The sequence below is a fragment of the Myotis daubentonii genome, chromosome 5, assembly GCF_963259705.1.
Source record: "Myotis daubentonii chromosome 5, mMyoDau2.1, whole genome shotgun sequence".
Taxonomy (NCBI): Eukaryota; Metazoa; Chordata; class Mammalia; order Chiroptera; family Vespertilionidae; genus Myotis; species Myotis daubentonii.
This window is the reverse complement of record NC_081844.1, coordinates 53,301,670-53,327,616: the sequence shown is the minus strand read 5'-3', so window position 1 is coordinate 53,327,616 and position 25,947 is coordinate 53,301,670. Positions and strand designations below refer to the sequence as shown.

The window sequence follows — 25,947 nt, the reverse complement described above, 5'->3', positions numbered from 1 at the left end:
GCAAGCAGTTAGGGGCGATAAGGCCAGCAGGGGAGCAAGCAGTTGGGGCGATAAGGCCAGCAGGGGAGGGCAGTTGGGGACGATCATGCTGGCAGGGGAGCAGTTAGGAGCAATTAAGCAGGCAGGCAAAGGCAGTTAGGAGCCAGCGGTCCTGGATTCTGAGAGGGATGTCCGACTGCCAGTTTAGGCCCAATCCCAGCAGTCGGACATCCCCCAAGGGGTCCCAGATTTGAGAAGGTGCAGGCTGGGCTGAGGGACACCCCCCTCTTTCCTGTGCACAAATTTCATGCACTGAGCCTCCATATATATATAGTGTTGGGCAAAAATAGGTCTACAGTTATTCATATGGAAAGCACAGAGTTTATTCTTATGTTATTAATTAATTATGGTATTATTTTCTATATATATGCATATATAACTTCACAAAATTGGAATTCAATTATAAATACTTAAACTGCATAAAAAAATAGCACTTTATTTTTTTCCTGAGATTGTTTAGCTATTATCTAACATATTTCTGAACTCTGAGAGTCATTCAGAATTCCAAGCAAATTCATACTGGCTTACCTGCCCAGTGTTCTAAATTGTTCTAAAAGCTACCCTTATGCACCCATCCACTGAAGATAAGTGGCAAATACATCAGAGGTCAATTTATTTTATTTATATTTAAAAATATATTTTTATTGATTTCAGAGAGGAAGGGAGAGGGAGAAAGAGATAGAAACATCAATGAGAGAGAATCATTGATAGGCTGCCTCCTCCATGCCCCCTACTGGGGATCGAGGCCGCAACCCAGGCATGTTGACTGGAATCAAACCTGGGACACTTCAGTCCACAGCCTGACACTCTATTTGCTGAGCCAAACTTGCTAGGGCCAGAGGTCAATTTAAGGCTCCTTTTCCAGAATAAAAACTAATTTTTAGTTAGTATTTTATCCAACTATGAGCTCTTTTATTTGTCAATAAAATCAAGACTATAAAATCAAGAATCTTGTTTTATCTCCTTAACCCTTGTACATTCCTGGTATGTAGTAAGTATGGAATTGCCAAAATGTTTGCTGAGTAGAGAAATAAACCAGAGTTAAATCTTCTAGTAATCTGGATGCTGAACCAATCATAACACTGAAGCACTGGGCAACTTTACGAAGGCCAGTTACCAACAGGTAGAAATCCTAGTGTGCTTCTTTGTTAAAACTATGATGGAATTTTGCATAGCATTAAGTACATTGCCAATATTTTTGACAGTGGGTGTGTTTTTTTCTACTTCTTATGAATGTAATACCTTTAAATATTACAGAAGATGTCTGGTGTTACGTATACAGTGTTGGCTGTTTAACAAATGACCAGTAATTTAAAATGAATTAATTTTGGGGAGTCTGACATATCATTCATGGGTTAATTATTTCTGACTGGTCTTTGCTATTCTGTTAATTTTGTTTCCTCCTACAAACAGATTATTTTATTCTTTCAATAAATATTTATAGAGTGCCTATTTATAGAGGCACTGCTCCAAGTGCTGGAGATACAGTAGGGAAAAAACAAACAGATGAAATTCTCTGCCTTCATGGAGGGAAAGACAAACAATAAACAAATCTATGATATGATTGCAGGTATGGATAATTGCTGTGAAGAAAATAGAAGCAGAGTATGGCAACAGAGTGACTGTGTGTGTGTGTGTGTGTGTGTGTGTGTGTGTGTGTGTGTGTACACAGAGTTGCACAAAAGATTGAGAGTGATTCTCTCCACTTCAGCACAGCCCCTGGGTGGGCTGCGTGCGTTTGGCAGACTCAGGAAACCTGGCATAGCTCTGGCCCACTGCGTGGGCGGTGGCACCTAGTGTAGAGGTTTCGGGAGTAATTATCTCTATGGGAGGGTTTAGTGGTGCCAAAGTGGCCAAGTGGTCACAAGCACGAAGAGTAGAAAAGGCCTTATCCTTCCACCGCAGATTACTTCACAACTCTGCCGGCTTCTTTGGAGATGCTGAATTGAGCAGAGGTATTAGTTATCACTAAATGGTCTGTGTGAGAAGTGCTTTGCAAACCTCTGAAACACTCAACAGATGAGATCATTACCAGCCAAATCAGAGGAGGGATGTCCTTGGGGGTGTTTGTAATACACGCGTCACATGTGTGGATCAGAAGACAATCGTAATGGGAAAGATGCAGAGTGTACTTCGTTGGTTTATTTCGTTGCTCAGTTCTTTAAATTCTGTCCACATAGACTAATTGCCTTAGGTAGACCCACAAATTTTATTCAGTTTTCTAAACTCTCGGAATCATCTCTAAAATTAAAAAATGATTATCAATAGTAAATGTAGAATCAAGGACTTGAAAACATTTCAACATGCAACACCTTGCTTCCTGTATCATTCCAGCCCTAGTGAGTAGTTAATGCCTTGAACTATTCCTATCACCATGGGTTGCCAGGCAACCAAATAACGAAGCCAATCCAGGATTTGTCCATATAAAATGTGTGTGCGCTCCCAGCTAAATCTCAGTTAAGGAGGCTGCTCTGTATATGACCAAATAGCAGAAATATTTATAAGTATCATTTGCAAATATAAGCAATAGCATGAGTGGACATTTCCCTTCATAGTTCTATGTGCCCATTTAAAAACTCCATACATGATTTTTATAGCATTGGTTATCATAATTATTCCTAATACACCTAATTTCTAGTAATAAAAGTTGATGCCACAATCCCAACTATAAAACAAGAATAAAAGGCAAGGGTCAAATACTGAAAGAAAGAGGAAGAGGGGAATGACAGCATAGGAAGCCAAGGGTAAGGGAAGCTGCTATAACTGAGCAAAACAGCTCTGGGCTTTCGTAGGCAGCTCATCAGAGGAGACTCATTGTATATTAAAAAGGGAACTTGTGTTCATAGGTAAGATATACTTTTTCCTGGTACCTTTGGTAAATTGTTCTGAGGGGACTTAATACATCATATCTCTGAGAGCAATGTTACTCGCATGAAGGCAGGTTTTTTCACATGTAGCTTTTTCTTCTATTTAATCTCAGTAAAAAGGGCACCTGCAATATTCAAGTTTATTCTCAGAAGACTATAGAAAGAAACCAGTTCTTCCTTATTATCTCAATGATCATTTAAGGTGACATTTATGATCACATTGTGGCCAATTTTAAAAGAAAGATTTATGTACTGTGGTTTTACAAGTTATTCACCCCAAACGGTCTGGGCTTGGTCTCCTCACAGGAGAATTGGAAATTCAGGGAGAGCTGCTGAAAAGGAAGGAGGAAGGAGTATCACACACCTTTAGCCTCGGTTGTGCTTGAGTTGCACGGACTCACCGAGAAAGGCCCGGCCTGTGGATGGAGCCGGTGGCTGTTGCTATAGTGAGGCTCTAAGGACCCAAAGACCCATCAGTGCTGCCTCCCCTGCTGCCCTACATGAAAGTCTTTCTTGGATTTTCAAACCTCAGAGATTGGGGGAAGGAGGTTGCTGCCAGCAGTCGTTGTTAAAACTGCATTTAGGGTTGGTGAGAGGCAGGGAACAAGGGCGGTATCTGCTTTAGCACTGTGCAATATAGGGGACTGAGACACAAAAAGTATAGAAAGGATGTCTCTTCTGAGAAGAGAGGGTATTTGGCAGGTTGATACCAACCTCTCAATGCCTCCTGCCTAAAGTGGGATATGTTTTAATCCTGTTCACCCCTGGAAGAGATACGTGTATTATGGCCTGGAACCAGTGGGCTGAGGACTGAGTGTTTGCAGTCAGCTCTGGATGGGGCCGTTACCTGCCTGTGCCTTAATGAGATTTGGGTTTATTTAGACGGGGATCCAGATATCTCTAAAAATCCTAGTTGCTGCCAGAAACCAACAAAGCCAGTAGGTCTTCATTTCCTTTCAATACTATTATACTAGGGTTTAGCCTAAGAAAAAATGAGGGCATAGCAAGGAATTTAAAAAGCCAAAATCCAGGGGGGAAAAGCCCTACTTAGTTCTGGAAATAATAAAATTTGGTACACCTTAAAAATAATTTTCTATACCCTAGTTCACATTTGGGGACTCTCTCTCTCTCTCTCTCTCTCTCTCTCTCTCTCTCTCTCTCTCTGTCTCTCTCTTTCTCTCTCTCTCTCTCTCACCTTTCCATATATTTACCTATCTTTTGCAATGTCCCATCACATTTCCGCTAAAGCCCTTATGCCGGAACATATGGAATATAAAGAGTAGAGTATGTCTCTTTTGGCACTTCAGTTCCTAACCAGAATAGTAGCAGACACAGGGGAGAAAAGAGACCAATAAGTGGTTTTGATGAGGTAGGTGTTTTGGGAAAACAGACAGTTTTCTGTTGTGACTACAATGAAGATAATGAAAGTTTAGACCAGTGATGGCGAACCTATGACACGCGTGTCAGAAGTTACACGCGAACTCATTTTTTTGGTTGATTTTTCTTTGTTAAATGGCATTTAAATATGTAAAATAAATATCAAAAATATAAATCTTTGTTTTACCATGGTTGCAAATATCAAAAAATGTCTATATGTGACACAGCACCAGAGTTAAGTTAGGGTTTTTCAAAATGCTGACACGCCGAGCTCAAAAGGTTCACCATCACTGGTTTAGACAGAGGAATGCATCACCAGAAACATTTAAGATAACATTCCATAACTTATGTCTTAAAAGGATACGGGTTACTGATCATCCTCTTCAAATCAACCTTCTCTTTGCAGTAAGGGCAGGTCTGCTTTTTACCAACAATACACCAACCTCGGATGCAGAATTCATGAAAGCTTGGGCATCTTGTTAGGGAAGCTTCTAGAAGTGAAAGGCGAGGTTTGCTTTGTGAGGATATGCTGGAAGTGATTCCATCGGTAGGGTGGAGGAGTGGAGGGTGAGAGAATGGCTGTCAGTCATGGCCTGATTGTGTGCGTCACTTTTTGAGGGCGATCCCGCAGGACAGCGGACCCCCCAGGACTGAGCTGGGAGTCAGAGCTGCAGTAGCTTTGTGGCCTGAGAGTTACCAAGCTTCTTGGCCTCACTTTACCCTCACAAGAATTAAATTAGATTAAGGATGCGAAAATGCTTTTCTATGGTAATATCTTATGTAAATGCATCATTTTCTCTCTCTGTCCAGCTTACTGTGCGTTTCTCATGCATTCCCATAGCATCCCACTATTCTACTCTTGTGCATTACTCACTACCTATATATGATCAGACTTGTCTTAGGCACTTAGATGGGTTTAAGTGATGTGGTCATAAACTTATAATCTTTCTACTAGTTTCTTATCTTTTTTATTACTGATAAGGAGCTGGTTGCTTTTAATAAAATATAAATCTAGGCATTTATTTGTATACATCCCCTTATCTAGAAAGGCTGGCCCTTGGCCTCCAAAGTTGAGAGCGAACCCGATGCTTCCCACAGCACTATGTGTCACACTGTATCATGACTGGCTGCTTCCATGTCTCTCCTGGACCATATGCCACATCTCATTCACCTCTGTCCGCAGCACCTTAGGCAGAGCCTAAGTGCCTATGTATTGCATGAATATTTGAATGAAACGCTCAAAGCCAAATTGCCTTTGCAAATACATTTTCCCAGGTTCCACAACATTGTTGATTTGAGTAGGATGATGACCTACAATGAGACCCATCCTATTGATTCATTTATGTCTATGGTCATTGATCTTAAGGTGGCTTTCTAGATCAAGATCTCATGATTTACTGCCTGGCCTACCACACATCCATGTGACAGCAATGATAGAGAAGGCCCTGCCCTGACAAATGGAGGGTCATGGAGGTGTAGACAATCAAGGCCATGCGAATAACTCCTCAATATTAGATCTGCGTGCAACTAAGAGTTTCCACTATTTTATATTCTTGGGATTGGGGTCACTTTTGCAACATGCTTGGGTGAAGATAAAGTGGTGTATTATATAACAAAGATTTGAAGCAAAACCCATTTGGCCCTTTATTTGAAAGGGCTGGAGCCAGCATTGAAAAGTCCACCTCCTCTTTAATATCCTCTTTCATCTCCAGAATCTCCACGCTTCTTTGCTCCAGAGCAAGACCCAGATCTCTGCCCCTGCCTTGTTAGTAGGACTCATGTTTGCCTGCTTCTGGCTAATATCACTCATGCTAAAATGGGCCATTAATAACACTCCCTGCAAAGCAAATTTAAAGATAACTGCATTTTGGATTACATATGCACACATGTACAATGATTCCCAAGGGCTTTTAAAGGTGGAGAGAGAAAATATTTCCACTTGCAAAAGGCAGCAGGGGCTCTGTTCCAACATTTGAAAAGTAAGGCATATTTAAAACTAGAGCCAGACTTGGAAAATTTCTATTAAAAATGATAGTTTTTTGGGAAAGGTATCCCACTGAAAAACCAACATCGAAATCCATATGGGTTATCTTTGTTTCTTACCTTAACATGTTAAGGCTTAAATGTTGAAGCAAAAGTTCCTATTACATTTCAAATGCATCTGATCCAGTGTTTTACTCTCAGGATTGTATAAGTGTAATCTCTCCAGATTAAAGAGAATTGAGTCATAAGCGCTGCACATCTAGGGTCTTACTGACTGAGAGGTGGGCTTTGCAGGCAAGAGGCAGATGGTTTAACCGCCTCATAATGCCAGAGCTTTGAACTGAGTGTATCGTAGTATTGTAAAATTGATATTACACTATAAAGTAAAGTATTATGTACTTAGAAAAGAGTTAAAATACTGGTTGTTGGCCAGCACAACTTTGCTATCCAGAGACACCTGCATAGGCAGCACAGGCTGCCTCACTCAGGGCTCTTGATCTCAGCCGTCTTTCCACATATTGAGGTTCTCCTCAGTAGTTGCTGGAGTTCCCAGAGAATGCTGGTCTCCAGGCCCGGGCTTGACTGGTCCCTAACATCCAAGACCCTTCAGCCAGTAGATGGCTGTTCGGGGCAGAACACATAGGTAGAGGAGCCAAATGGTCCAAGAGCTAGGTGCTAACATTTTGGTTCCTCCTTTTGTAACCTACAGGGTCCTGCTGTCTGTGGCATTATCCTCTTTGCAGGGCCAAAGCTGATATTTGCCTGCACCCATTACCACCGGAGACACAAGCAGTTTCCTAGGATGACAAAGCAAAACACACCTTGTCGTTCTTGGTCCTGTGAGATTCAGACATGGGGCTCCACCCGCATAGTCCCGAGTTCCTCCCTGCACCTAAAACTTCACTCTTTTCCTCACCCCTTCACCCACTTCTTTCCCTGGTCCTTCTTGGCTATCTGTTCACTATGGCTTCACCAACAGTCCAGCCAGCATCCTATACAGATGCTGAGCCTTTCTGTCCCTGTGGCACTAAGATTCCTTTTTACAAAGGAACTTACTGGAGCAGAAGGTTCCCCTTAAATGAGCAGTTCATTATTCAGCAGGGATGATCAGAAAGTCTCAAGAAGAAAGGTGGGCAGAAGGATAAAGGCCTGGGAACTAAGCAAAGCAGGGGAGATGGGGATATGAGGAGGACAGGAAGGAGAATAGGGGAGGAGACAGTCTTACCTGACTTGCCATCTCCCATACCCAACACAGATTATTTGAAATTTGCCTCCCAGTATTGCTTCACGAAGACCAAATGGTTTCCCATGAAAAGGATACACGTGATTGCAGGAAAGCTGGTAAGTGTTTTCAATGAGCCCTTCTTCATCGAGCTCCACAATGATTTTTTGTCCACAGATGGCACAGGTGCTGTCTGACAAGCTCCTTGTGGGCATCCCACTGTCGCTGTAGAACTGTTGGGAGAAATGCAGAGAGCGTTGTTGAACAGGAGAGCACAGACCATTCTCTGAACACAGGGAAGACACTGCCAGGCTTTGGGACAGGGAGTCTTTACTGCTTCCTCGTTGGTTTAGAACTTGAAACTCTTTTTCCCATGGGAACGATGCTAGTCGGTGTGAGATTTCCAGACAAAATCTCACGGAACCCCAAATAGACCCAAAGTACATTGCTAAGTATAATCTCCACTCCAATCTTCCGACAGAGGAATCCTTCAAGAGGAGCAGTTTCTATTCAGGGATGTGGCTCAGAATCACACAGGAAGCTTTTCAGCTCACAACTCTGGAGTAAATCCAGGCATCTCTATATTCTTTAATCCCCATGTAATTGTAGTGCCTGTAAACACACACACAGAGACACACACATGCACACACCATCAATTCAAGTCACTGGGGGCTATCCCAATGGCTTGAGGCAGTGCGTTTACGTATTTGGTGACCTGAAGTGAAGATGACAGAGGATGGGTGTGATCAGATGAAAAGTCTCCAGAAAGTTGGTGCTTCAAGACTTGGTTGCCTTGCTAGGTTAAATCTCTTCTTCCTGATCCACTGGACAAGAGGGGCATACAACTCTTCTTTTCCTCTCCTGCTCATCAGCAAGCACAAGAGGCCCTGGGTATTTTTAAAGGGGTATGGTTTCTGGTTTTTGTTGGAGGAACTGGGAGTGAAAATGCTTCCTCCTTTGTTGACTTTAAACCTTATAAGAAAGGCAGTTGGCCCACAGATGACACATGGCAGAGGAATCCCAAAAGGTAATCTTGTTCCAGCATTTCACCACAGAAGTTAGATTCCAAGCTCAAGGAAAAGGGTAAGATAGAGCCTATGGAAATGGGTGGAAAGGAAATCAAGATAACGTCCCCTTAGTCCTGCCCCATAAATGGGGAGAGAGAACAGTTTAGAAGTTCATTCTTGCCCTCACACTAAATTTTCCATTTCAGATCTGGCTGTGTACCAAGAGACATGGCTGAGAATTCCTGAAACCACTGGGTCAGCCCTGCAGGCTTTGGCTTATGTTTAAGAGATGTGCATGTGTCAGGCACAGATAAATGCTCCTACTATCTGACTCTGAAATCCATCCAACCAGCAAGTATGTTCATTCTGAGTTTTATTTTTAAGAGAGTTAAACTATTAGGGATTTTTCAAGAATTCCAGGGAACAATATATAGTCAGAATTACATTTAACACACTTTTTATATTGTTTACTTCTTCATATGCTATACAATAATAACTGATCTTTATGATGAGTATTACCTCGAGGCACTGGTTGATTCTAAAGTGTTGTAGTTGCATCAGATATGACTTTTATTTGTAGTAGGCAGAAATAATGGGTTTTTGGTATTGTTGAGTTTTTAATCTTTTAAATGATGGCAATTGGAGTATGCTAGATATGGTTACTTCCAAATAATTGGTATATTTTAAAAGATGCCTTATTTCCTAACCACTTTATATCGATTAGAAATGTATTTTCTAATTAATTAGCAGAGACAATTTTGGTGCAAGGAGAATCCAAGGAGCAATTGGGCTGAGAGAACCAAGAAAGATTTATTGATTTCTGAAAATGGATGCAAATATGGTGTCAGATGAGACCGTTTTTCCATGTACCATAAGTGGTTACAAATCATAAAAGCAACACTTACCCCTATAGTAGAAGCCATGCGATCCGAGCAGATCTCTGCAAAGTCTCTCCCCATTATGCCATAGTAGAGGCCATAGAACAGAGACACAATGCCAAAATCCATGGCATCTCTAGCCTTGATTCTATTGAAAACAACAGGACAAGAAAATAAGAATGTGGTATTTGGGGGGCAGTGGGGGTGCTCAGCTAGGAGAATATTTCCTGCCACAGTAGCTAATAGAAACTTGGCGGTATTTTTTTTTTTCATTGATTGGTGTAGTTTGCCTTTTTGTTAACGAAAAATTTTAAATTCTCTAAATTTCCCTAAAGTTTTACCACTCAATGCTAAGTGGAGAAAGTAATTCTTGAGAGTCTTTAAATGTTTCTTAAGATCGCAGTCCTTAGACACGCTGATTCTAACCAATGGTTCTCAAGCTGGGCCGAGCATGTAAGAACCTGGGCAGCAATTACATCACACTTTCTGGGGATGAGGCCTGTGCAGCAATATTTTTGGAAGCTCTCTGGACCCCAGGCGCCCCATTGGGCAGGTAACATTCCAAACCTCTTTAACAGAGCAATAGTTTTCAGCCCTAAATATAGATTAGGATCACCTGGGGAGATTTAAAACTAGACTGATATGTGAGCCCTCTTAAAGGGTTCTAATTTAAGTGGCCTTGGGTGGGGTCTGCGCAGAAATGCTTTTTAGGAGCTACGTAGATAACAACTATAACACAGCTAGGGTTGAGAATCCCTGCTTTAGATCTCAGACTTTACAGAATACTTTCAAATACTTGATCTGACCTGAAAATATTTGAGATAGAGTCAAGAATCAACCTCAAGTTTTGAGGCCTTTTGCAACTATGCCATAGTTGTCAGGTATTAGTCAAAATTTTTTTTTGCAAGTTGGATTATATTTCAAATACAATAGGGTTCTCTATTAGAACCCCCTTTCTTTTTAAAGAGAAAGATCTTTTTTTTTTTTAAAAAAAGTAAAAAATTAGTCTCTAATTTAATATCTAAATCTTAATCATTGCATATTTGTTTTGTTATATCTATCAACAGTCTCAATATTAGCAGTGGGGCTGGGTGGGTCTGATGGAATCGGGAAGGCAGTGGAGAGGAGTTGAGCAGTCTGTCTCAGGAACCTTCTTCTGGGTGTTTTTGGCTCTGTTAATCTGAGATGGAAATGTAGAGTTCGTTGACTATCACAGATCTTTGGTGATGTGACTTGGGAATTCCAACACAGGTGACAGCTTCATCCTTTTAAGATTTTCCTGGGTATGTATGTATATATATCCTATCTAATAAAGAGGGAATATGCTAATATACTGCCCCGCCCTAAAAGATGGCAGTGCACACAGCCAATAAGGAGGGAATATGCTAATTGACTGCCACGCCCTCAAAGATGGCGGCGCCCACAGCCACAAGATGGCCAGCAGGGTAGGGCAGCTGTGCATGATCAGGCGTGCAGGGGACGGCAGTTGGGGGTGACTGGGCCAGCAGAGGAGGGCAGTTGGGGGTGACTGGGCCAGCAGGGGAGGGCAGTTAGGAGCAACCGGGCTGGCAGAGGAGGGCAGTTGGGGGTGACCGGGCCAGCAGGGGAGGGCAGTTGGGGGCAATCGGGCCGGCAGGGGAGCAGTTAGGCATCGATCAGGCTGGCAGGGGAGTGGTAAGGGGGTGATCAGGCTGGCAGGCAGAAGTGGTTAGGGGCAATCAGGCAGGTAGGCAGGTGAGCGATTGGGAACCGGCAGTCCCAGACTGGAGAGGGTACAGGCTGGGCTGAGGGACAACTCCACACCCCAGTGCACAAATTTCATGCACTGGGCCTCTAGTATATGTGTGTGTGTGTGTGTGTGTGTGTGTGTGTGTGTGTGTATCCTATATAATAGAAAGCTAATATGCAAATCCACCAACGGCGAAACAACTGGTCGCTATGATGTACACTGACCACCAGGGGGTAGACACTCAACACAGGAGCTGCCCCCTGGTGGTCAGTGTGCTCCCACAGGGGTGCACTGCTCAGCCAGAAGCCCTGAACTGGGCTCACTGCTGGCGAGCCCAGTTCAGTGGCAGTGGAGGGAGAGCCTCTCCCGCCTCCGAGGCAGCGCTAAGAATGTCTGACTAACAGCTTAGGCCTGCTCCCCGGGGAGCGGGCCTAAGCCATCAGTTGGACATCCCCCAAGGGCTCCCGGACTGTGAGAGGCACAGGCCAGGCTGAGGGACCCCACCCGAGTGCACAAATTTTGTGCACTGGGCCTCTCTCTCTCTCTCTCTCTCTCTCTCTCTCTATATATATATATATATATATATATATATATATATATATATGCTTTATTTACCCCTTGTAGCCCCCTCACCTCCACCCCAGGCCCTCACTTCACTATAGTCTGTGTCCATGAGTTATGCATGTATGTATACAAGTTCTTTGGTTAATCTCTTCCTACCCACCCCCCACCCCCACCCCCGCCTTCCCTCTGAGATTCGACAGTATGTTCCATGCTTTTATGTCTCTGGATCTATTCTGTTCATCAGTTTATTTTGTTCTTAATATTTCACATATAAAGTGAAATCATGTGATACCAGTCTTTCTCTGACTGGTTTATTTCATTTAGCATCATACTCTCTAGGTACCCCATGCTGTCTCAAAGGGTAAGAGATCCTTCTGTTTTACTGCTGCATAGTATTTGCCTGGGTAACTTTACAACTAGGAGTGTGGGAGGAGTGAAGATGATCTTCCCTCCAAGTCCAAGGGAGCGGGTGTTGATGAAAAGTATAGTAACAAACTCATGGCTCCAGGGAAGAGGATCTCAGTGCAATGATAATCAACACTTCAGAGGGGAAAATAAGTCCTTCCCAACCTGAAGGGTTAAGGCCTTGCTATTCCTCGTTGCAGGAGAAGTCATGGTTAAGGATCTTAAAATCTTATGAGATAATATAGCCTTGGGGCAACATAGTTTCAAGTGACTTAATAAAAGCCCTTACAGTATTTTTGCATTCACTCAGAGACAGTACGCTAAAGAAAGAAATCAGTGTCTTTCTCTATCTTAAACTAGCAATAACAGATCTGTACAGTTACTTTCTATCCCTTTCCAGCTAGAAAGTGGTAGGAGCTCCTGTTCCAACAGCTTCACGAAGTGCTTATGAAATCGGATTGCGCTGTTGCCATAGGAAAAGTCCCTTCCACCAGGCCTGGCGCTCTCTCCCATCGCCTCCTTATTTTATGAGTTAAGGGTTGCTGATCTCTGCCTTTCCATTTCTATTATGGCCACAGAGTAACTTTGGTGTGAGAGGCATCTGGCGAGTTTCTGTGTGAGCTGGTGTCCATAGCTATGCGGTGTGACTGAAACGCCCTTTCCTGAACACAGGTTGATGCCACAGCCTCAGCTCTTCAGCGAGGGCCTTCTCCACAGCACATCTCAGCCACCCTCTCCCTAATGGGAACTTGGTCTGAGTCATAGATACAATGATCCCAATTCCTTTATTTCCCCCAAGATTATCTTGCTCTGTTATCTCATTACTTCCCTTTCAATGTCTAAGCACTCACTTTTCTCCTTTTCCAACTGTCCCCAGCAAAAGGGATTTCATGGGTACTAGAAACAAAATTCCAGAGCTGTACCGTCCAATGAAAATATAGATTGGAACCCTGGCCAGTGTTGCTAAGTGGGTAGAGCATTGATCCTTGGATTGAAGGATCTTGGGTTCAATTCCCAGTCATGGGCACATAACAGGGTTGCAGGTTCCAGGCAACCAATCAATGTGTCTCTTTTACATCAATGTTTTATTTTCTCTCTCTCTCTCTCTCCCTCCCTCCCTTTTCCCATCTCCATCCCTTCCACTTTATTTAAAATCAAATGGAAAAATATCCTCACTCTTTGGGTGAGGATTTAAAATCAATAAAAAGAAAGTGAAAAATATTCATTTGTCATAAAAGTTGTTACATGCATTGGTATCTTCTCAATAATTTGCATGGATCATTAAGCTGTATAACTTCCTTTGGAATGTTCTTTTCTAGGTGGCGTAAGGAGGGGTGTTTTTTTAAAAAGGCAAATAAGCAAGATATAGATACAGAGAACTTGACCAGATGAATGTTCCAAGCAAGTGCTTGAAGATAGTCATGTCTTCATGGGAGATACTTACTTGAAAAATAAATGAAGTCCACTCAATGAAAATATGATAGCAAAATAACCCACAACACCAAATATGTAGCTGAGTTTATAGATGAGAAGAAACCATTTGTAGACCAATCTGTGGAGTGAAAAATGGAGCAAAACACAGAGCATGATATAGGATAAAGTGTTCCATCTTTTTCAAACATTGTCATAAGCCAGTTTTGAGTTTCTAAAATTTTATTTATTATGTAATACAAAGAACTTAAGTATATTATATCAGCCACCATGTACATGTGTTTCTATGTATATGCATATATAAATTCATTGTGATTTACCCATCTTCCTCAAGTGAAAATGGCCTTCAGGGATGGTTACTCTACCTGGGACCCTGCCTCCTCCTTCCCTCCTTTCCCCATTTGGCTCCAGGGTTAGTTAGCTTAGACTGCTTGTGGCAGGAGTACCGTGGAGGGACAAGCAAAGTTGGGAGAAGTCAAGAGGAGACAGCACCTCCTCCAGGAGTTACTCTTCCTCCTGCTCCTCCTGCTGCCCCCTGCCCCAGAGCAAACAACCTCAGCCCTCATCCCACCTTGTTTCCATCAAAGAGCCCCTCCCCTAGCCCTGGGATGAACTTGCAAGAGTGCTTCAGCCTCGTTTTTTTCTGCTCCTTGGATGCCCTGACCATGACCTCTCTTAAGGCCTTTCTTCTTCCCACAGGGCCTCGGTGGGGAAGTGAGAGGATGGGGATGGAGGGTGGAGTAGAGATGATCTAGAAGGGAACCCTGGACCCTGTTCGTTCCCCTCACCCCTGGCAGTAAAACCCTTAGAAAAAGCTATGCAGTGGGCCACATGGCTGCCTCATGCCTGGGAGGATGTGGGAGGAGGCTGGCGCCCAGTTCCATTCCTGGTGCGCCACAGCACAAGCCCTCCTACTCCAGCCCCGAGACAGGAAGAGGTGGTGGAAGGAGGATCCCCTAGCTGGGAGGCTACCTTTGGTGCCCAGAGACAATAGGGGGTGGCCGGACTGATGCTCTCAAGGGCGAACAATGGCTGGAGGCCCTGCTTGCCTCTCAGTCCTTTCTTTCTTCATCCTCCTGAAGCCCCTCTCCTGCCTTCTACACCAAACTTCATTTAGAGTCTCACTCCAGAAACCTGACCCCACCCTCTCACCTCCAAGCCGGGAAGCCCTGACCTCAACTCTCCCACCTCCCCTGGCTTCCTTCCTGTTGGAGCCATTGCATCAAATGCTTTAGTTCTGTGATATTACTGATGTATTGGTTTTGAAATATATATATATTGATTTCAGAGAGGGAGAGATGGAAATATCAATGATGAAAGAGAATCATTGATCAGCTGCCTCCTGCACGCCCCACACTAGGGATCGAGCCTGCAACCCTGACTGGGAATCAAACCGTGACCTTCTGGTTCATAGGTTGATGCTCAACCGCTGAGCTATGGCAGTGGGTTTTATGTAATGTTTTGATGTTATTTTAAAAGGTACCCCACTTCACTGAGTTCCAGTCAGAAGGGACTTTCTGAAACATGTTTAAGTGGGGTTGTGGGCTAACCGGAGAAATGAATTGTCGTTTACATTAATTTCTATGGTGAAATGCTTTCCTCATTTCAAGCAACTCACATACAAGGGCAGTAGAGAAGTGGGGGCGGGGGGCGGGGGGGGGGTAGTACGCCTCCTCCTCCAGATATAATCCTGCCTGAGGGAGGCCTCAGCAATTCGGAGTTACAAGGAGGAGCGGGAAACTTGCAGGAGGTGCCTCCAGTCACCGTGAGGCTGTGTCATCACTATGGGGGCCAGAGCGGCTTTGGGGCCAGAGCGACTCCCTGGGCCGTGGGGTTGGTCCAGGGGTGGGCAAACTTTTTGACTCGAGGGCCACAATGGGTTCTTAAACTGGACCGGAGGGCCGGAACAAAAGCATGGATGGAGTGTTTGTGTGAACTAATATAAATTCAAAGTAAACATCATTACATAAAAGGGTACGGTCTTTTATTTTTCTAGTTTTATTCATTTCAAACGGGCCGGATCCGGCCCGCGGGCTGTAGTTTGCCCACGGCTGGGTTGGTCCTTTTGCTTTGCCAGTGCTGAACAGTTTGAATCTTTGCTTAGTGCAGCCAGATCAAGGTGGAAGTTGGTGTTGCTAAAGGGGTGATGATGGGAAAAGTGGCCAACCTCAAGAGGAGCTCCCTCTTCACCCCAAAACACCAGGGTGCACCAGAGTGGGGCTCCTTGAACTCCACACATCCTCTCTCTACCTCAGTGGTTCTCAACCTTCTGGCCCTTTGAATACAGTTCCTCATGTTGTGACCCAACCATAAAATTATTTTCGTTGCTACTTCATAACTGTAATGTTGCTACTGTTATGAATCGTAATGTAAATATCTGATATGCAGGATGGTCTTAGGCGACCCCTGTGAAAGGGTCGTTGGACCACCAAAGGGGTGGCGACCCACAGGTTGAGAACCGCTGCTCTACCTGAAGGGCCCCTCTCAAGGTGGTGCCAGCACCACAGGTGTTCTTAACAACTTCTGTAATTGTAGGGTTTCTCTGTGCAAAGCAGTTTGTTGATGTAATTAAGCCACAGCCTGCTGTTGGGAGCAGGGTTTGGCATTCAGGCCGTCTTTGGGTTGTTTCTGGGCTCTGCCACTTACTACCTGGGGGACCCTGGCCACCCTACTCCGCATTTCTTCCTATGAATGCTCACTTATAAAGGGAGGGTGACGACACCAGCTCCTAAAATAGCTCTGAAGGTTGTGTGAGATAATGTATTAATGTTTCAAAGACTTGGCACATTAAATGCTTAATGTGTCGTATTATTGTTAGGATGTATTAGCTTTTTCCAAATATCACCCCCTAAATTTTCCTCCTTTTAGGGGTACAGGTTCCCAGAGTCCAGGACTTCCTTGTTAATTTGATTACAGATAAGCCAGGACGGAAACAGGTAGGGCTTCAGAGCAGTGCCCACAGAAACACTTAATGGGATCAGGCCCACCTCTTTGTGGCCTCTTTTGAGCCTGATCATTGCTTGACAGACAACCCGACCGTAGTGGAGACGAAACCCACTTCTCCTCATCTGCGGCTCTGCCCCGCAGCAGGGGCTTGGTGTGCTCTCGGGAGGAACAGCCGGTTTTTAAACTGCGTTGGCGCCGGAGACCACTCCTCTGGGGTCTGCCTTCCGCACCATGCACATTTGCTATAATGTGATGACTAAGCAAAGATCCATAAAGATCCTTAGGCCCACTACCTCTACTCAATGAGTTTCTTTATCCTGACTGCTTTTCTGAAAGAGAAGGGGCCTAATTAGCCTGTCCCATTGTTTCTCTCCAAGCGGCAGCTGGGTCTGCTTAACATGGGAGTGGAGTGGCTTGGCCCTCAGATTACTGCAGGGCTCAGAGCTCCGCGGGCAGGAAGAAGTGGACAGGGATGCACTGTGGGCACAAGAAGCAGACGGCGTGGGACCCCGGCCATCTGAGCTGTAGGAGCCATGGGGGGTAACAGGGCAGCACTTGGGTATTTCCTGGAGTGCAGTTCAGCTTTGAATGAGCTGATGTGCACAGGACTGCATTTCACCAGGGGAACGCACGATGCATTGGAAAAGCAAACTGCTTTCATTGAAATGCAATGTAGACTGTATCCAGGGGAGGAAAAGAAGTGCATTTCAAACTTAGATCACATCGCAAGTCTTAAATAACTGACAACATTCTGTAGGAAGGAGGGGGCCCAGCTGTCCATTTGCTGATGAGAGAACCAGGTCCTCACAAAGGCTAAGACCTTAGCCTGGCCAGTATAGAAGGTCTCCTGACACCACCCGAGCACTTCCCAACCTGGGATTCAGTGTAAGTACTCAGAAGCCTAATTCATTTATCTGAATTTCAGTCTTTATCGTTACATGCGTTGATCTAATTCCTCTTACTGCATATTTTTCCTTATCCATGCTAGAGGAGAAGCTGATTTTGTCTCTCCCACTTTTTTAGAGCATTCAACACAAACATCTGAATGGCTAAATAATCATAAAAATATTTTACCGGCGTTTATGACTTATTTTCCAACAAAGATCAACACTTGGCATTGTCTTATTACCGTTAAACTCTTTACTTATTTTCTCTTTCTCCTACTTCAGTTTTAGCTGGAATTGGGTTCAGATCTTATCTACAGAGCAAGGAGAGGGAGAGCAAGCTTGTGGGCACATTACAAGCCCTTTGGAAAGATGTGAATAATGTGATAAATTATATAAATGTCCAGAGGTGGACAGTGGTCATTAAAGCCTCATTTGTTACGAGAGTAATAAATCATTTCTTATCATATAAACCCCATGCAGAGTTGTTAAAAATACGGACTTCTAACTCTTGCTCTGTTATAAAATGTGCATGACAAATTATAGTGGAATAAACAAAATGCTGAGTTAAAAATAAACATGCAAATAGTGCTCTGGAAAACTTAACAGTTTCACTTCTCTTTCTCCTGGCCTTCACTACTTAATAGCTAAAGTAATAAATTTTACAGGCATGTCTGAATCACCATTAAATAATGAATGTGAACTGAGAGTGGTATGGCTAATCTCCAAACAGTTTTGTTACTGAAGACAAAAAAAAAAAAGCATAACATCCTCTCCCCCCCGCCCCCCTTCCAGGAAAATGGAAATTAAATATACTTTTTACTGTTTACAATAAAGGGCATGGCGGAGAAGAAACAAGTAGAATACCTACCTGGGTGTTCTCCCAGAGAGGGGCTTTCGCGTAGCTCTGAAGAGGATGTAACTGGTGATAACTGAGAACATTCCCCACATGGACAGAAACCGCCACCAGTAAAGTTTTATTGTGAAATACAAAGGGACAACCCACATCTGCAACAGGGTCACCAGCTGTTAGAGAAATGAACAGAAAGTCTCTTTCAATGGCTGAGGGCCCAGAAGGGCATGCCCATCGTCAAACGATTCAGAATCCTGTCTGTAACCCTCAACTGGTTAACCGTTCAACTGCAAACGCCTCTGTAACATGCACATGGAGCGGGTTGGCACAATTATCTGAAAATTCGAATGGGAAATAATTCAAAATATCCAGCTTCTGACACTTTTTTGGGATATTTCAGGTGAAAGTAACTTTAGGCTTGGACGGCTGTGTGATTTTGGATAAAGGAGCTTCCTTTCAGTTGTAAAATGGGAGATAACAATGCCTGCCCCGCCTGCCTATGCTGACTGGCTGAGGTGGGAGGGGATCAGAGGAAATCCCTGAAGGGAAAGTGCCCTGCAGACAGTACTGCATGGAGCTCAGGGGCTGGTGTTACTATGGGCACACGTGCAAATGCACCGAGATCTCCAGGCAGGAAGTGGTGTCCCAGCAGCTTCTGGGAGGCTTCTGCCTGCTGTCCCAGTGCACAGGGTTAACCCTGCAATCCCGACTGTGCTGTTACCTCAACCCTGACTATTAGATTTGCAACCCACCATTTGCTTCTTGTCTTTCCTCTTTGGTTTCTGCTGCCTTTTCCACGCAGCCCTAAGATGTGGGTCAGACTATTTCCTGTCCCTCTGTGTGTAACCCCTTTGTGGTCTATACCACTGACCTGAGTCCAAGTAGCCATCAGATGGTTCTGTAAGTTGGCCGGCCTCAAGCTCCCATGGCAGGAAGCAGGACTACACTGATGGGCTGGAGGTCAGTGACTTGATATGGTTACCATAGTGACTGACACTCCTATTTGTTAGATTGATTGGGCCTAAAACCAGCTATTCACCCCTCTTGTGAAAATCGGATAGGTTTAAACAATAGCAATAATCTTTGGTCTTTTATGTTTTATTATCTGTAGACTAACCACCGATTATTTACTCAGCACCAGTAAGAGAAGGGAATGGCAACGAGGTTTTAGTTTCAGGTGTGGACTTTAATTGGTGGTGGCACCTGGCAATGCTCTGTTGAGGAGGATTCTAAGCGTGGGTCCTGGTTTTGTGGTAAAGAGTATCATGATTGATTAATTATGCCTGCCAGGATGTAGAAAGAGTTGTTATAGCATGTATGTCACATATGTCATCTGGGTATAAACAAAGACTGATGTCATTTATTTGTTGTCTTTACTCTCTTCATCTTTGTAATTAAAGGAGGTGGCCTTATACAATGAAAACTTTCTAACAGAAATTGTCTCAATACATTTAAAGTCTTGTATTTATTAGTAGAAACTAAATCAGTGGTTCTCAACCTGTGGGTCACGACCCCTTTGGGGGTTGAACGACCCTTTCACAGGGGTCGCCTAAGACCATTGGAAAACACATATATAATTACATATTGTTTTTGTGATTAATCACTATGCTTTAATTAGTTCAATTTGTAACAATGAAATTGGGGGTCACCACAACATGAGGAACTGTATTAAAGGGTCACGCGGCATTAGGAAGGTTGAGAACCACTGAAAAAATATATATATATGAAGTAACAAATAAACTCTTTAAGTTTGAAAAAGATAAAAGGAGGTAGATTTTAAAAAAAGAGTTTATGGATGTATTTTTGGATCTTCTAATAAGATCTTGGTTATAATAGTCCAAAGGTCAATAACCAAATTTGATAGGATTTCAAGATGTAAATGAAAAAGGCAAGGCCACAGCCATTCTCCTTTCCATGTCAAATAAGAAGACATTTCCCAGGCTTTTCATTCTCTTTTAATTGCTTCATCCCTAGAAACAACCTGGATCTGAAATCATAGCATTGCTCTAAATCTTTCAGAGAACAGTACAGTTGTCATTATACGTATGCATTCGAACGAAAATACACATGGAGCAAATCTGAGGTAACTACCTAAAGAGTTCAGAAAAAATATCCTATAACCTGCTTTTTGTTTTAGAATTCAAGGCAGTACTTCCAAGGAAGGATACATATTCTTTACTCTTGCTGGAATTAGTCAGAGAATTGCTTTAATTTTCCATCCTACTTTGTGGGTATGGTCAAAGCTAATGAATGGGTTTTCACCTTTATTTATGAAATATATATATACACTCAAATAGGAAAAACAGGCTTCCTTAAGGAAGTAGAATAGTTTTTGTGAGGATCAGAAACCATATGTGAGGAAACCAAAACTCAAGATTCACTCTTTTTAACATTCAACATTAGCAACTTTGAGCTTCTGTTTTTTTTTTTAAATAACTCATTTAAAAAATATATATCTTTATTGATTTCAGAGAGGAGGGAGAGGGAGAGATAAAAATATCAATGATGAGAGCAAACCATTGATTGGTTGCCTCCTGCACGCCCCACACTGAGGATTGAGCCTGAAACCCAGGCATGTGCCCTGACTGGGAATCGAACCATTACCTCCTGGTTCATAGGTCAACATTAATCACTAAGCCATGCCAGTCGGACTGACCCTCTACTGTTGAGAATAAAAGTGTGGAAGTCCTTAAAAAAATCTCATCAGTATTTTGCTCCTTTATTTCCTTTTGCTTATTGTGGAGATAGTCATCTCTGCTTTATTGTAGGTTTTGAATTTTTTATTTCATTACTTCTGATATCAAAGAAGGAAATGGATATGAACTCCATCTTTCAAAATCTGATCACCTGTCATTTGCATTTTTATCTCTCTGTTTTAAGAATTTTATTCATCTTTTTACTTCCCCCATAAATATGCTGAAGTTTTTTTTTTTAATAAAAATTTGAATTGGTTCATTTATATTCAGTGAAACTACAATGCTCCCATATTTTATACTTTAGGTTATAAACTAAATTTTACAAGACTAATCAATTTCCTCAAATCGGGGGAGTTATAATCCATGATAGTTTGAAGTGATGATTGGACTATATTTTTATAAAACTAGTTCTCTCCCTGTGGATTTATAAATACAACCCATTCCTGGAAAATCCCAAATTTCTCTTACTTGATGCCTGGATTTAATTAACAGAGAATAACAATGTTCAAATGTATAGATCTGCTACTTTTTAAAAAACAGGCCTTGGAGATCAGAAATAAACGGAAAGCAAAACATATATATATCATTATAATGTATTCTGTATGCAAATATTCAATTTATTAACTATCTTTAAAGTCTAAACCCAGCACCACATTTTCTCAACATGCAGGACAAAGGTCAGAAATTTGTGTTATGAATTAAATGGCTGTACAGAGAAGTCCTTTTGAAATGAGGGCCACATTTCATAGCAATTTTAAAAATTCTTTATCAATTTCCAGAGCAGTTAAAACCTCTCATTTTTAATAGTAACTGCCACATATGAAATGTAGGAATGTTGTGCCTCATAAATAAACACATGAAATATGTGAACTTGAGGTGCATGCATGCAACGGAGGAGCCTGGCAGCTGGGACACATTAATGATGCCAGAGGGGTCACCATCTGGGCATGTGCATATAAAACACATCTGCATGACTGGCCCTGCATCTGGATCACATCACCCACCTTCTCCACACCCGCACATCATGGCAGGAGGATTGTCCTGACGGATCAGGTGCTGCCCAATGGTACCATGTTTTTTCTTTTGCCATGCATTATGTATGAATCTGAAAAGAATTTCAAATCAAGACAAAACAAAGATATCTTTTGTCTATTTGTACTGGATAGTGAATGGGTCACACAATAAGGAAGGGAGGGTGGGAGGAAGAAAGGAAGGAAGGAAGGAAGGAAGGAAGGAAGGAAGGAAGGAAGGAAGGAAGGAAGGAAAGTTATGTATGTATGTGATACTTATTTCCTTTGCAATGCAAATCCTAAACTACTATGCTTGCAGCCACGTGTACACGTGTCTGTGTGTACTTGTATGGGTGGGATGGAGGGAGGGCAGGGGGATGCTAGAGGTAAGCAGAAAATCGTCATGTACATAAACGACTCCAAAAATATTGTGCTATCAGTACAAAGGCAATGCAGGAAAGTGTGGGCATAAATTGAATAAGTAAAATAACGGAATCGTGGCATATGAAGGATTCTTAGAAATCCACTAGGTCTAGATTTCTATCTTCAAATCAATTCAGACTGTTGATTTTGCTATTTAAACTGTTAAAGGAGCTTCTGCAGTATTACGTAAGTATGTGTATATTTGCACCTTGCCTCGTTTTAAAAAGCTGTGAACAGACCTAATGGTTTATTGGTATAGTACTATATTCTAGTGTTTCACAGCTATTAATAGGCAGGGAGTTTGTTTTAAGTAGAGCAATGTTTCAATCTGTGGCTTAAGGATGTGCCAGTGTATTGAGGCAAGTTAACAGTGTGTCTGAAACGCCAATTCTGTGTATGTAGTCATCAGGCCTTCCACTGGTTTGAAGGGAAGGAGAAACGTTCTTTTGTGGCACCCTCCCCCCTATTTCCTGCAGATATGAAAAGTAGGAGACATAAAAGAAGGTGGAGAGGATGGTGTTGAATGAAATTTTATTTTTAATTGGATGTTGTTAAAAGCATTTGGAAATAATTTAATTCTGAGGCTCTGCCTATATCTAAACCATATCAGCTGGAAAGAGAAAAATTCAAATATCCAGATGCTTGGACTACGTTATGCTAAAAATATGAGTATTTGGAAACATCCAGGTATTTAGTTGTATCCCAAACCAAATAACAACATTCCATTTTCTATCTACACTTTTTGGCATCACTTAGGAACAGTTAATATTATGTTTTAAAACTTTGCTTTCTAAATAACCTGTTTCTTTTGCTTCATCATAATAAGCTGCTCTGATATTCACAGCTTCTCCAGACCACAGAGCAGAATCTGAAGAGACAAATTAGATGATCTCTTCAGAAGATAAACCTATTTGTTAAAAGCTGTGTCTGAAAATGTTCTGAGCTTTTTGGATTAGTCCCTCACTTCTGATGTACATGGTCCAAATTATGCATGAAATAATGTGAAAATAGTACTTGATGTGCAATAAAAATGCCCTCAGGGCATAAATAAATATATAAATAATGATTGGTGTACAAAGCTGTTCACGCATATTATTGTGTGCACTTCCTACTTTTTAAAGTTTCCTCCCTTCGATTATCCGTAAACTCCCACTCCCACCATCTGCCACAGTTTACATAATTTTCCCATCCCAGTGTACAGACACATATAGCAGGATCGGAATTGTTAACCTATACCCTCCTGGGACACAGTTTTATCCACTAGAGTACAGTGCTCATGTGCAGCTCCTAGTGCCTTAATCCTCCACAGACCCGTCTCACTTCCAGAGGCACTTGGAGCAGCACCTTGACCCTCAGTGCCTTCGGTGAAGTTGTTTCATACATTTATAATGAAGTTAGATTCTCTTGCCACCATCTGCATTTCTCCCTGGGATCCCCAATCTCCTAAATGATCTTTAAAAATTTGCCAACCTTAAGGTCTACTTCTTGTGCTGTATACAGTAGTTTGTTGGGATTTGACAAATGCATAAGGTCTTGTATCCAGTAATATACAGATCCATTTTAATGCCCTAGCATTCCTGTTTCACTAGTTTGTCCTTCCTCTTTACCTCCCTGAACTACTGACAACCACTATCCCCCAAAAAACCCAACCATCATTTTACTCTCTCTATGGTTTTGCATTTTTCAGAATCTATAATAATAAAAGGGTAATATGCTAATTAGACTGGACATCTTCCAGACGTCATTCCAGACGTCCTTCCTGACAAAGCCAGGGCTGGAGGGAAGTCGGTGCTGGCAGCCAGGGGAAGGAAGACCTACTCTTGCACGAATTTTCATGCATCAGGCCTCTAGTGGTATATTATTGGATTCATATAGTATGTGGCCTTTGTACTGGCTTGTTTCTTCCATGTCTTTTCATGGCTTGATAGTGCATACCTTTTTATTATATGCTAATATTTTATTGTATGGAGATATCATAGTTTGCTTATTTATTCATACTTGAAAGGTAGATGCTTAGATCATTGATTGTAGACCCTAATTTTCTTTTCTAATGTATACATTCAATGCTAGAAATTGCCCTCTAAGCACTGCTTTTGCTGCCTTTCACAAACTTTGATATGTTCTATTTTCATTTAGTTTTAATAATTTTTTAATTTCTCTTGAGTCCTCTTCTTTGACTCGTGTTATTTAGTATTGTGTTATTTAAGGCCCAAGTATTTGGGGATTTTTCTAGCTTTGTGTTATTGATTTCTAGTTTAGTTTTTGTGGTCTGAGAGTATAAAATTTACTCTTGAACAGGAGTTAGGGGCACCATTGCCCAGTGCCCCCCCCCCCCCCCGATTCAAAATCTGCATATAACGTAAATCGGCTCTGAAATAAGTCCCTTCCCAACCGTGGACCAAAGATTCTCTTTTCAGCCCACAGTTGTCTGAATCTGCGGCTGTGAAACCTGGGGGTGTGGAGGACCGACTGAACATTGATTTTAAGAATCTGCACGTAAGCGGACTTGTGCAGCTCAAACTTGTTTGTTCAAGGTCAACTGTACTTTGTGTGATTTCTATTCTTTCAAGTTTGTTTTGGTGTGTTTTATGGCCTGGAATGTGGTCTATGTTGGTAAATGTGTCATGAGAGCTTGAGAAGAATGTGTGCTCTGTTGTTGCTGGATGACTAATTCTATAGAGTTAACTAAAGTAAGTTGATCAATGGTACTGTTCAGGTCAACTATATCCTTACAGTTTTCCTCCTGCTTGATCTATTGGCTCCTGAAAGAGGGTGCTGGAATCTCCCAATGTAATTGTGGATTTGTCAATATCTCCTTACAGTTCTATCAGTTTTTGCCTGATGTATTTTGACGCTCTGTTGTTAGGCACCTATACCACAGGGGCAGGCTAGAAGAGCTCAATGGGGAAAAAAGGGACAACTGTAATACTTTCAGATATAAGGATAAATTTTAAAAAAGAATTTCTGTGTTTTCTGGAATAACTGACCCTTGTATCATTGTGCAATGCCCCTCGTTATCCCTAATAGTTATCCTTGTTCTGAAGTCTGCTGTATCTGAAATTAATATAGCTTAATCCAGCTTTCTTTTATTAGTACTATCATGACATATCTTTCTCCAAACATTTACTTTTAACATAACAGTGTTTTTATAGTATAAGTAAGTTTCTCCAGTAATTCTGTTAGGCATTTTTATTTTGCAGATAAGGAAACTATGTTTAAGATATATTTAAGAATCTTTTCTTTGATATGAGAGCATAACTAATGAGGTTTAATTCTAATCTCTTTCATAAAAAAACAACAACACCTCAGTAATGTAGAGGATGTTATTTTAATTAACAAGACAAGTGTGACATGGCAGCAAATGGATACATGCTCTTTTAAATAAAAACCACCACCTCATCAAAAATACAACAACAAAAAACCACCCAAGCCTTAACTGGTTTGGCTCAGTGGATAAAGCGTTGGCCTGTGGACCCAAGAGTCCTGTGCTCAATTCCGGTCAAGGGCACATACCCTGGTTGCAGGCTCCTCCCCAGTCCGGACCCTGGATGGGGCTAGCAGGAGACAACCAGTTGATGTGTTTCTCTCACATTGATGTTTCTAAAAGTCTTTCCCTCTTCTGTTCTACCTAAA

The 25,947-nt window shown here is 42.2% G+C and overlaps 1 protein-coding gene across 3 annotated transcripts in view; it reads right to left on the bottom strand.

The window, feature by feature from the left end:
* Positions 1-2,000: 2,000 nt before the first annotated feature.
* The window catches only part of RNF175 (ring finger protein 175), a 30,153-nt gene continuing 6,206 nt past the window's right edge, over positions 2,001-25,947 (bottom strand). For 2 of the 3 annotated variants that reach the window (XM_059697795.1, XM_059697796.1), the window contains exons 4-9: positions 18,204-18,358; positions 13,516-13,623; positions 9,401-9,521; positions 7,588-7,721; positions 4,648-4,749; positions 2,001-2,485 (exon numbers count right to left, since the gene is read on the bottom strand). In XM_059697795.1, the coding sequence (XP_059553778.1) occupies positions 2,365-2,485; positions 4,648-4,749; positions 7,588-7,721; positions 9,401-9,521; positions 13,516-13,623; positions 18,204-18,358 (741 nt within the window). In that variant the 3' untranslated portion in view covers positions 2,001-2,364. The remainder of the gene's footprint in view (positions 2,486-4,647; positions 4,750-7,587; positions 7,722-9,400; positions 9,522-13,515; positions 13,624-18,203; positions 18,359-25,947) is intronic. The other variant, XM_059697797.1, reaches the window with a different exon arrangement.